At 45.9% G+C, this 11,677-nt stretch overlaps 2 protein-coding genes and 2 non-coding genes across 5 annotated transcripts; all 4 read left to right on the forward strand.

The window, feature by feature from the left end:
- The first annotated feature begins 1,221 nt into the window (after nt 1-1,221).
- Nucleotides 1,222-6,269, forward strand: snx6 (sorting nexin 6). Of its 2 annotated transcripts, none has more exons than XM_028395551.1 (14): nt 1,222-1,277; nt 1,454-1,504; nt 2,130-2,234; nt 2,347-2,457; nt 2,538-2,659; nt 2,875-2,998; nt 3,077-3,172; nt 3,244-3,349; nt 3,477-3,552; nt 3,652-3,691; nt 3,780-3,866; nt 3,955-4,114; nt 4,197-4,282; nt 4,875-6,269. In XM_028395551.1, the coding sequence occupies exons 1-14, from the start codon at nt 1,272-1,274 to the stop codon at nt 4,926-4,928; spliced, it is 1,224 nt and encodes a 407-aa protein (XP_028251352.1). In that variant the 5' UTR covers nt 1,222-1,271; the 3' UTR covers nt 4,929-6,269. The 2 variants fall into 2 exon arrangements, with proteins under 2 accessions (XP_028251352.1, XP_028251353.1); XM_028395552.1 differs by having other exon boundaries at nt 1,227-1,277; nt 1,457-1,504.
- Nucleotides 6,270-7,035: 766 nt separating this feature from the next.
- Nucleotides 7,036-10,901, forward strand: psma3 (proteasome 20S subunit alpha 3). Its single transcript, XM_028395563.1, has 11 exons — nt 7,036-7,145; nt 7,916-7,998; nt 8,080-8,203; nt 8,317-8,418; nt 8,505-8,578; nt 9,619-9,691; nt 9,779-9,844; nt 9,988-10,034; nt 10,183-10,250; nt 10,542-10,606; nt 10,697-10,901. Exons 1-11 carry the CDS (start codon nt 7,125-7,127, stop codon nt 10,739-10,741), a joined length of 768 nt encoding a protein of 255 aa, XP_028251364.1. The 5' UTR covers nt 7,036-7,124; the 3' UTR covers nt 10,742-10,901.
- Nucleotides 9,083-9,162, forward strand: LOC114428163 (small nucleolar RNA SNORD53/SNORD92). Its single transcript, XR_003669531.1, has one exon. It is a non-coding gene; the product is annotated as a small nucleolar RNA SNORD53/SNORD92 (small nucleolar RNA).
- On the forward strand, nt 10,323-10,401 carry LOC114428161 (small nucleolar RNA SNORD53/SNORD92). The gene has a single exon (XR_003669529.1). It is a non-coding gene; the product is annotated as a small nucleolar RNA SNORD53/SNORD92 (small nucleolar RNA).
- Nucleotides 10,902-11,677: the final 776 nt, after the last annotated feature.

Genomic DNA, 11,677 nt, shown 5'->3' on the forward strand with positions numbered 1-11,677 from the left:
CTCAGGTACAGGTCTGAGTCCTGACTTCCTGTGTGAGTCCTGACTTCCTGTGTGAGTCCTGACTTCCTGTGTGAGTCCTGACTTCCTGTGTGAGTCCTGACTTCCTGTCTAAATGAGCAGTCCAGCTGTAAATTCCTGTCCTTAAAAGGCCTGGGCCTGTGAAAGGCTCTGGTTCCCGTGGTGAGACTTCAGCGGAAACTAGAACCTGGTCTGGATCCTGTGATGGAGCTGCTGTCGCCTCAGCCGTGTGTCGTTTTGTGTTTAAAAAGAGTCAGAAAGTAGGTGCTGACGCTCCGATCAGAGAATCCGATCCTGCTGCTATTCCTGGAGCCACGGCGGCTGCTGCTGCTGTCAGCGCATCCACAAAAGGCAACAGATGGACACACGAGACCAACACAGACACACAACTGCATCTGTGCACAAGGGCCGACAACTGAAGGCTCAACAACCTGAGCCCCTCAGAGCCTCATTAGAACCTCATTAGAGCTGGTCTCTTCTCTGTAGAGTCCATCTAGAAACACTGTTATTAAACATGACATCATCATTATAACATCCTTAATTATGAGAAAAGGGTCCATACATTTTGACTGACTGGGAGCTCACATATCAATTTACATTTTTTTTGGAAACTTAAACTGTTATAAAAACACTGAAACACCAGATGCACACATTGTATGACGGGTTCCTGTTGCTGCTGTGTGAAAACGTTCTGAATAATTCTGGATGTACTGAATAAAAACGGATCCACTGCAGCCATGTTTTCACAGAACCGAAGCCCTGACAGGTTAAAGCCGTTTTATTAACGTTAATAAGGGCAAAGACTCAAAGCCTTCATCACCCAGAATTCCTTTGGAGGGAGTCAGCTGATCACAAAGCTCTGTCTCCCCCTGCTGGTCACCGAGCTGAACGGCATCCATCGTCACTGATAAATAACGACTTTTTTTTGATGCACTGTTTATATTTGAGTCTAAAGGTCCCTCAGTCATAAAAGAAAATTCACCGTCTTCGACTTGACCTAAAGTGTCTTCTATATTTACACTTTATCAAACATTATAAATCTAATTTTCTATAATTTTACGATTTGATTTTTGCTTTTTTTAATGATATTTTATCAATTTATTTCTTTTATTATGTATTTTATTTTTTATACTTTGTCTAATTTTATGTTTTATGATGTATACGTTTATTTGTTTTTGTTTTGAACCTGATTCATGAAATCCGCCTGGCCGTCGTGACGTCACGTCACTTCCTGTCTCCACCCGTTCGCAGCCATGATGGTGGGTTTCTGTCTTTTCTCCGCTCTCCTTCTGTTTTTATGCGTCTTCCAGCTCGGTGCCGGGTCGCGGTGACCCGCGGCGCGTCCGGCTTGTTGTGTTGTTGCTGCTGTTGTTATTGTTGTGTTGGGGTCAGTGTGTCGGTAAACTAACAACTCGGTGCTCTCTTGTCTCCGCAGCAGGAAGGGCTGGACGATGGACCCGACTTCCTCTCCGAGGAGGACCGGGGAGTGAGTGCTCACCGTCTGTCTGCCTGTTTACCCCCCTGTGTCTGTCTGACAGGGCTCAGGTCACAGTTCTGCTAAAGCTAAAGCAGCTAACGAGTGTTAGCTTATTAAGGTAGTTGTCCTGGCTAATGTTAGCTTCATGCTAACGGGCAGTTAGCCTGTCAGCAGCTGTGGTCAGACTGGTTTTCTGGAGGTCCAGACGGTGAACCGGCTGCTAGCTCACAGCTAAGGTGGCTAACAGGCGTATCGGAGGATGGTTGACCAGCTAGCGAGTGGCCCCGCTGCTTCACATCGTTACCGGGCTGTTTGTGCAGTGCTGCTTCCACCAGCAGCCTGTCACATGACTCACACACAGCTCGGGCTTTAATTGGTTAATCCAAGTCAGATGTTAAAGGTTCAGAGATTGAGGGAGAGCTCTTCAAACAGGCCGACGGGACTATTACCTCTGAATTTACTCAATTAATTTGAAATAATCAGAAACAGTGGGTGTGGAGGACACTGTCCCTCGGTCTGATGCAGAGGGACAGTGCGGTGTTCATGTCGGTCGACCTTCATGCTTTGTGTGTTTGCTGATCACTGGATGTGGTGCATTGTGGGATTATGTGGTGTGTGTGTCATCCTCCTGCAGCCCAGGGCAGTGAACGTGGATCTGCAGACGGACGCCACGCTGCAGGTCGACATCTCGGACGCCCTGAGTGAGAGAGACAAGGTCAAGTTCACCGTCCACACCAAGGTGCGACGCAGACCGCTGAATCAAGCGTCAGATCGTGGTTTTAGGTCCAGACCTCCAGCTGAAGCCGTGTTTATGTTAGAGTGAGCTGATGATGTGCTTCCTGTTTCCACAGAGCACGCTCCCAAACTTCAAGCAGAATGAGTTCTCCGTGGTCCGACAGCATGAAGAGTTCATCTGGCTGCACGATTCGTTTGTTGAAAACGAAGACTACGCCGGATACATCGTAAGACGCCGCCCATTGCGCCGTTTGTGCCCGCACCGTGACTGTATAAACAGATGTTGTTTGTTGTTGGGGTGGTGCAGATCCCTCCAGCCCCTCCCAGGCCAGACTTTGATGCCTCCAGAGAGAAGCTGCAGAAGCTGGGTGAGGGAGAAGGATCCATGACCAAGGAGGAGTTCACTAAGATGAAGCAGGAGCTGGAGGCGTGAGTCGCCACACACACACACACTTTCCCCAGGCGTCGATCAGGAGTTTTCAGATAATTGAACTGTCACAGTCAGAGGCGCCGTGTGGTGTCATGTCTGCTGTGACATGGGAGCTCTGACTGCTGTCTGTGACGTTAGCTGTCTTTGTTTTTAGCTGTGTAGCTTAATGACTTTAGCTGATGCTACCTGCTGACTGCTGTGTGTTGTCACTCAGAGAGTACCTGGCCATCTTTAAGAAGACCGTCGCCATGCATGAGGTCTTCCTGTGTCGTGTGGCGGCTCATCCTGTCCTCAGAAAAGACCTCAACTTCCATGTCTTCCTGGAGTACAACCAGGATGTGAGTATCACAGGGTTAACAGCTAGAAAACATCCTCCTGTGTGTGTGAGAGATCTTTGACGGTTGGTCTCCTCACAGCTGAGCGTACGAGGGAAGAACAAGAAGGAGAAACTGGAGGATTTCTTTAAGAATGTGGTGAAGTCTGCAGACGGCGTCCTGGTGGCCGGAGTGAAGGTGACGAACACGACACAAAGTGGTGAGACGGCCTCGTTTCTGCTGGCTTTGATGAGTGTTTCCTGTTTCAGGACGTGGATGACTTCTTCGAGCACGAGAAGACGTTCCTGTTAGAATATCACAACAGAGTCAAAGACGCTTCGGCCAAGTCTGACCGGATGATCCGCTCGCACAAAAGTAAGACTCGGTTTATTCTTTCAGGCTTGAAGTCTCCAGTCTCCAGGTTGTTTCTCTGACTTTAGCTTCTGTTTGTGATTTCCTGCCGCTCATGTTCTGATATTTCTGTTGTTGTGTTTTTGTTTAGATGCTGCTGATGACATCAACAGAATCGCCTCAACTCTCTACACGTTAGGAACGCAGGACTCCACAGACCTCTGCAAGTACGAGCAGACGCTTTAATATCTGCTCACGGTCAGAATGGAAACATGCTGACGTCACTTCCTCCGTGTTGATCTGTTTCCTGTTTCTCCCGTTTTAAGGTTCTTCCTGAAAGTATCCGAGCTGTTTGAGAAAATCAGGGTATGTTTGTCTCGCTCGGTGTGAAGCAGCTGCTGACGCGCTGTAATCGCACACCGCTGAACGCTTGTGTCTGCTGACTGTTTGACAGAAAATTGAAGCTCGGGTTGCAGCAGATGAAGACCTGAAGCTGGCCGACCTGCTGAAATACTACCTGCGAGAGTCCCAGGCAGCGAAGGTCAGACGCTCACACACGGGCGATGACCACAGCTTTACACACAGGTTCAGCTATATTCTAAAGTGTGTGATGGTGTCGCCTCCTGCAGGACTTGTTGTACCGGAGGACTCGGGCTCTGGTGGACTATGAGAATGCTAACAAGGCGCTGGACAAAGCTCGGGCCAAAAACAGAGACGTCCTGCAGGCCGAGACCAGCCAGCAGCTCAGCTGCCACAAGTTCGAGAAGATCTCCGAGTCCGCCAAGCAAGGTCAGTGTCTTCATTTAGCAGATGTGAGTGTGATGGACGTCCCTCCTGTGCGGTCTAACGGTGGGTCCTCCTCTGACCGCAGAGCTCATAGACTTCAAGACAAGGCGGGTGGCAGCGTTCAGGAAGAATCTGGTGGAGCTGGCAGAGCTGGAGCTGAAACACGCCAAGGTACTGACATGAGACCGAGCGCTCCGGCTGGCAGAGGAGCCGTGCACAGATTAGAGGGTCAGAGTCAGAGAGGTCCAGGGCCTGATGTACAGTGTAGAGTCAGGACTAGAGACAGGTCAACAAAGACCGTTTGAATGTAGTAATCATGTTAAAGGTCGGGGAGGAGAGTTTGAAAACTCAGTGAGAGGCAGCCAGATTTGGAAAGTAAACACACGCCCCTTTCTCTCGGAGCTCACCCTGAAGCCACGCCTCCAATCACATGGACGCGCATCACCTGAAGACGAGCTGCGGTCTGTGACTTCGGCCATCATGCACGTACCTCTCTGGTGCACAGAGCAGGAAGAGAGTGACAACCAGCCAATCCTCCTACAGGGTCCACCCGGAGGACTGATGATGTTTTTATGTTTTATAGCTTCAGATGATTCATATTCTTCGTTTTAATGAGAAACTGCCGAACTAATCGGTTGCTATCGGATTGTAAGGAGACATTACACTGATTTAACAAAAAGTGCATCAGAGTGAAACCTCCGACCTTTAAGGTGGGGCTTCCCTTAGAGATCCTGACCTTTGACTTTCCCCCTCTCACTTGCAGGGGAACCTCCAGCTGCTGCAGAGCTGTCTGGGTGTCCTGAAAGGTAACACTTAACTGCACGACCCCGCCCACATCCAGCTGGACACGCCCCCTGGCAAAAGTCCCGCCCAATTCCAGCTGGACATGCCGGATCGAGGGGCGGAGCCCGGAAGATGGACGAACAACACCGAGAAGTCTGGACCAGAGAGAGAGAGAGAACACAGGGGGTCAAAATGACAGGAAGTCTGTCGTCTTCATCACTAACCAGAAACCTTCTTCTCTATCTTCCTCTTCCTCCTCCTCATCTTCATCCTGTCCCTCTCTGTTCAGCAGCAGCAGCTGGGTGGTTTGTGGAGAATGAACACATTAACACAGGCGTCACTCAGTCTGTGTCTGCATGAACGGGTCCCAGTCTGTCTCTGCTGGTCTGCAACAGACCTCCATCTGACCGGGTCCTGTCTGTCTTTGGTTGAGGCGTTAGCGTTGTTGTTTGTCTGAGTGCAGCAAGAAAACACGACAGATCACAGAAACACGCCGCGTTCACCAAAGAACGAGAACAGGAAGCTCCTCTGATTTACTTTGTTTTAGTTTAAGTCTTTTTTCCTTCAGAATTCAGGCACATCTCTCATGGTTTTAAGATTTTCCTTCTTTGGTGAATTCCGTAACTCTTGAATTAGCGTCTCTGTTTCCTGATTTTGCTGCACTCAACAGTGAGGGAGGTCAGGTTTGTTTTTGTCTCTGAGCTGTCACACGATCTTCGTCCCATTTTAAGAAGAAAATCTTGAATTAAAATCAGTTCCAGGACTCAAAAAGACAGAAGAACCTGCTGACATGGAGGTTCTGGACGGTCCGTCTTTACTGTTGCAGCCGTCATCTCTCTGTCCTCCTCATCCTCCTCCTCCTCCTCTGTTCCCTGTCGTCTTATTTTGGCGGTGCTTTGTGTGTCTGGAGGTCGTTTTATTGTGTCGGTGAACTTCCTGTTCTGCTGCTGCTGCTGCTGTATGACAGCGTGAGTCCAGCTCTCGGTACCCGTTCTTATTAAAGTGTAATTTCACTAAATACAAAAAAAAGCCTTGTACATGTTTGTATTAGTTAACTAATGAACGCTAATCATCATCACTAACTGTAGCTTCTGTTTTTCTCTGATCGTTTTTTTGTCATTCCAGTGGATGGTGGAGCTTCAGTCTGTTTGCCTTAACGTCGATCAGTCGCTCCGTTTGATTTGTTGTATAAAAAAAAAAGTTAAAGTATCACAGAATGAAAACAGGTTTTGTTCCCGTTCCTTTTTTTTTTTTAAGTGCACTGTATACGAATGTGTTTTCACTCTTTTGTGACCAAAGCTTCCATTACTGATTATGATGGAGACGTGATGAAGCAGAAAAAAGGAGAATAAAGCAGATGATTATGAAATCACAACATTTTAGTTAAACTTCAGGTCTGTATAATCCACCCTGGTCATTCTGAGATTCAATAAAACTTTACAGACACTTTTCTTACAAACCGTCTGTGTGGACAGTTTACTGAGAGAGAGGTCAGGTGATGAACGTTATAATATATATATATATATATATATATATATATATATATATATATATATATATATATATATATGAGCAAGATCAGTTCTGGATATAAAAGTATAAGATTAGACCTGAGTGTTTCTGCAAAAATTAATTATAAATACATTTTAATTTTGGGAGATAGTTCAGATGCTGAAGGATCACACACAATCAGTTATTAAAAAAAAATATCCTGTTTATTTTGAAATAACGAGGTTATTGCAGTGTTGTTACCCGGGCAGCAGGCGGTGGCAGAGCCCGGAAGTCTTCTTCTTCGGTGGTGTAATAGAAACAGGAAGTGGGCTTCTCTGTGTAATAAAAGCGCGGTCCGTTTATTAAATTGATATAAAACAAAAATCAGGGCAATTAAATGCACACAACTGATCAGAACATATGACTTATAGATAACGTATTTGCAGTAAAAATATAAATTATTTCCAGACGACACTTCGTAGAGTTCATTACAAAAATTTTCCAGCTCTGGTGCGTGGGTTTAATTTGCTAGATTTGGTTAAAAGTAAATATTTTGACCCTGTGAAATGGTTGATTTAGATTAAAATATCGCTGAGGGCTTATGAACCTCTTTTCGTAGTTTCTTCCATCTTGTCATGGCTGCTTTTATTGTGAAAGGCAGGAGCCGGAAGCCGCGTGCACCGGGTGATGAAGCGCAGGAACAGGAGAGTCGTTCTCGGGTCCCACAGATTGTTTTAAAATGAGCTCCATTGGCACCGGGGTGAGTGAGTTTGTGTTTCCCAGCGCTGGAACTTGTTGTTAGCTCCACTCTGAATCTCTTTGTGTATATTTTTTTAGTTCAGCCTTCGGGAAAAGAATCTGTTTTTATACTGATAAATCATTTCATTCAGTGCAACCTGTAGCCTGCTAGCTAGCGTGTTAGCCTGCTGAGTCACAGCGAGGCCCGCTAGCAGCTAGCTAAACTGAAACTGAAAGCAGACACTGCTAAATGCCTGAATTGTGTTTAATCTTTATTTAATGTTCATTAAGATTATTTTAGAAATCAAAGTTGCTTCTCAGTGTAACGTCAAATCAGATTTGGTCACTTTAGCAGCCGGAAATGTTGATACTGGAGCGTTAGCGCAAGCCCTGCTAACTGTTAGCTCCGGCTCCTTCCTAACTTCATTTATCGGATTTAAAGATTATAGCTCGTTTCCAAACAACATATCGTAAGAACTTGAAATTTAATAAATAACCTGTTCTGATGAAACACAGTTGCAGGTAAATTCTTAGCTTCTGCAGCTACATCAACTGTTGGAGGGCTGTCAGTGTCAATATGGAAATTTAAATATGCCTTCATTTCTTTGTGTGTAGTAAACAGTGTTGGAGATTTTTTTGGGAGGGTATTTATTAACTATTGAAAATCGGGTGATCATAATAATATGTAATTGTGTACAGATTACAAATATTTATAAGTTTAAGGCCATTTTAAAGTGCAAAGTTGATGTCTAACTCTTGGTTGTAAATGTTTTCTGTGTGTGCGTCCTACAGTATGACCTGTCGGCCTCCACCTTCTCTCCAGATGGCCGAGTGTTTCAGGTGGAGTACGCCATGAAGGCCGTGGAGAACAGCAGGTCAGATGCCGCCACTCTTTCAGTTGTTTCTTGTGTCACATGATCAGACTTTTAAAGTTGTGTGTGTGTGTGTGTGTTCAGCACGGCCATCGGGATCCGCTGTAAAGACGGTGTCGTGTTCGGGGTGGAGAAGCTTGTTCTCTCCAAACTGTACGAAGAGGGTTCCAACAAACGCATCTTCAACATTGACAGACACGTCGGCATGGTAACCACACACTGGTGTATGGGGGGGGGGGGGGGGGGGGTCTAAGCTCAGACTCAGATTAACAGAAGTGAAAGAAGAATGTGAGTAAATAAAGTCCCTCTCTCTCTCTCTAGGCAGTAGCTGGCCTATTGGCTGATGCTCGCTCGCTCGCTGAAGTTGCCAGAGAAGAAGCGTCCAACTTCAGATCAAACTACGGACACGACATTCCACTTAAGGTAACGGAACCACCCACGTCCTGTTTGTCCTGTTGAAGATCTGGCATTGTGTGAGGCTACGCTAACACTGTATCCTGTTGTTGCAGCACCTGTCAGACAGAGTGGCCATGTACGTCCACGCATACACACTGTACAGCGCCGTCAGGCCGTTCGGCTGCAGGTGGGTCTGAAACCGCTTTTTAACTCAATACAAACACAGAGTGGAGCTGAGTTTCACGTCCAGAGACGACGCTTGCATTTAGGTCGTTTACAGCTGTGATCAATGGTGTGACGATAAAATTATAAGATGAGGAGTTTGTTGTAAAGAAGGTCTCAGGAGTTCAGTAACAGATTATGTGAGCAGAGCGGCTTTTATAAGGAGGGAGCATCGCCTGAGGTCCTGCTCCAGCTTTGCTCCTGTAATGCTCATGCATGAGTCTGAGTCGGCTCACACAGGGTTAATATACGGCCTGCTTGTCATATGCAGAGTGCACTATGAACACACACACACAAGGTAAGGAGGCGACAGAGAGGTGACAGCAATGATTCTCATGAGGGATAGAATTTAAGATACTTTTCACTGCAAAACAATGATTTAATCTGTGGCGATATCCACTGATATAAATAAAAGTGTTGTGGTCAGATCAGTAATGATTAGGTTGGTTGGCTTAAACTTGTCAGCAGGGAGGGATGATGAGAGTCCAAAAGGTTTCGCACACTGGACTGAACTCCTGTGATGTCACTTCCTCTTGGCTGTCTGACCAATCCCAGAGCTGAACACGTCTCAACTCAAGTCACTTGTACATATTGAAATGCCTTCATCTGATCACAATTAAAGTTTAGACTTTGTGTGTGATGAAAGATCAATGTTGAAGAGTCTTTATGTAAAAAGCAGTTAACTCTTAAATTCACGCTCAAGGATCAGAGTTGTGATGCGTTTAAGGTCAAACAGAAACAGGCAGGTTGTACTCATCTGTCCTGTGTGTGTGTGTGTGTGTTGGATCTCTAGACAAATTAATTCAATGAACCGTCACCTGTAGAGTCAGCTCAACGCGTTAACACAGATGACCGACACTCAGTACTGCACCTGAACGTCTCCTGTGCAGACACACAGATGAAGCACGCTTGCTGCTGCCAGTTTTCCTTCAGGCTCAGCAAAAAATGATGCATTCGGATGTTTCACATTTTTAAAGATCGGCGTGTGCTGTTGTTGTCTCACAGTTTCATCCTGGGCTCGTACGACAAAGACGACGGCCCTCAGCTCTACATGGTCGACCCTTCCGGCATCTCATATGTGAGTCTCTGTGCCTGTACACACACTGACCTCTCTATGGGAGTGGGCTCCATGTATGACCAGTAACCAAACTGTGTGTGTGTTCAGGGTTACTGGGGATGTGCCATTGGAAAAGCAAAACAAGCTGCAAAGACAGAGATCGAGAAGCTGCAGGTAACATTCAGGGTCCTCTGTTTTTCATTATTTAAGCAGAGTTTATTTACATTTTGTTTATATTTGATTTTATGTAACTCTATCACCAGTGTTTTTGTTGTCATATCTTCCTGTTATAATCATGTGTGTTTGTCCTCTAACAGATGAAAGACATGACGTGCAGAGAGTTGGTTAAAGAAGTCGCCAAAATGTGAGTCAACATCTAAACTTTTATAAACTCCTGAACCAAAGTATAAAACCCATAAAAACAGGAAGTTAAATGTGTGAATGTCGTTACATACATACACACATTTAGAGCTCAGGTTAGTTTTGACGCACTGCTTCGTGTTCTCTTCCAGAATCTACATCGTTCACGACGAGGTGAAGGACAAAGCGTTCGAGTTGGAGCTCAGCTGGGTCGGAGACGGTAAGAAGCAACCAGCACTCCCCTTCTCTTCTTCTACTGTCTCTGGTTTATCTGTCTCGCTGCTCAGCAGGGGAGGTATGATGAGAGTCCAAAGGTTTCGCACACTGGACTGAACTCCTGTGATGTCACTTCCTCTTGGCTGTCTGACCAATCCCAGAGCTGCACTTGCATGTTTATTTCTGGGACACTTTCAAATGACACTCTGGCTCCTTATTATTAGATATTAGGAAAACTGCAGCTGTTTATTTTTTACTTGACGATAATCCGTACATTCCGTCTCCTCTCCTTCAGTCACAAACGGACGACATGAATTGGTACCAAAAGACATCAAAGAAGAAGCAGAGAAATATGCCAAGGTGAGCCGGCCGGACCTGCAGGATGTGCTGGGTGTAGTTCCGGCCTGTGAGTCCGGCTGATCCTTTGTGTTTTGATCCTCTGTTTTTCAGGACTCTCTGGAGGAGGAGGACGACTCCGACGAAGACAACATGTAAACCTAGCACTGCACCTCCACCGCCTCGTCTCCATCTCTGCTGACTGCTCAAACACACCCCCATTCTTTTTTTTTATGTTTTATAGTTCTGGAACGTTCATGTTGATTGTTTGCTTTTGGTTTGAGTTTCAGCTTTGAAAATAAAAAGTTGAACAAACGTCTTTTCTTTAGTTGATTTGTGACACTGAATCTCAAACAAGCAGCAAATCCGGAAATAATTTGATCATGCTTTCAATCAGCTAATCAATCCATCGGCTCATGGTTGCAGCTCAGGCGGAGACAGTTGATGAGAATCTATTGAACACATGGAACGACTTCAGCGAGTTATTGAATCTGTTTAGTGATCAGTTTATTTTCTGAGACTTTCAGTGACCTCTAAAAATTCCTCAAGGACCCCTGGATTTTAATCTGACACAGTTTAATTTATGGATTCCTTGAGAAAACAATCAGCATGTTAATCAGGAGAAAATGATCAATAACATCTCTGTAGAAGATGCACTGATTCTCAACTGATCAATAAGTTTATCCACAGAATATCACACTTTTAACTGGACCAAAACTATCAAATGATCATTTCCTGAATGTCGCTTTAAATGCTACGTTTGTAACTGTACTTTTCCCACTGGAGTAATCCGAGTACTCCACCTGTACACGGCGGTGTAGCCATCAGCTGTCCCATTTGTTGTGTGTTTGTTTAGAAATAACCTCCACATTCCCGCGGACTGACGTGACATATATGGCTTCGCCGTTGCTCGCTTCCTGTGACGTCAAGCGCCGATGTTCCCGCCCACTCTTTATAAACGGCGCCACACAACCATCCGCCGTCTCGACCGTAAAATTCCGCCATATGACCCGGTGATCCTGTGTGGGAACCCGGTCCCCGCCGAGCCTCCGGCTCCTCCGCGCACATTCAGCCCGTGGAAACACGCGGACGCGG

The sequence above is a fragment of the Parambassis ranga genome, chromosome 22 (assembly GCF_900634625.1).
Source record: "Parambassis ranga chromosome 22, fParRan2.1, whole genome shotgun sequence".
Taxonomy (NCBI): domain Eukaryota; kingdom Metazoa; phylum Chordata; class Actinopteri; family Ambassidae; genus Parambassis; species Parambassis ranga.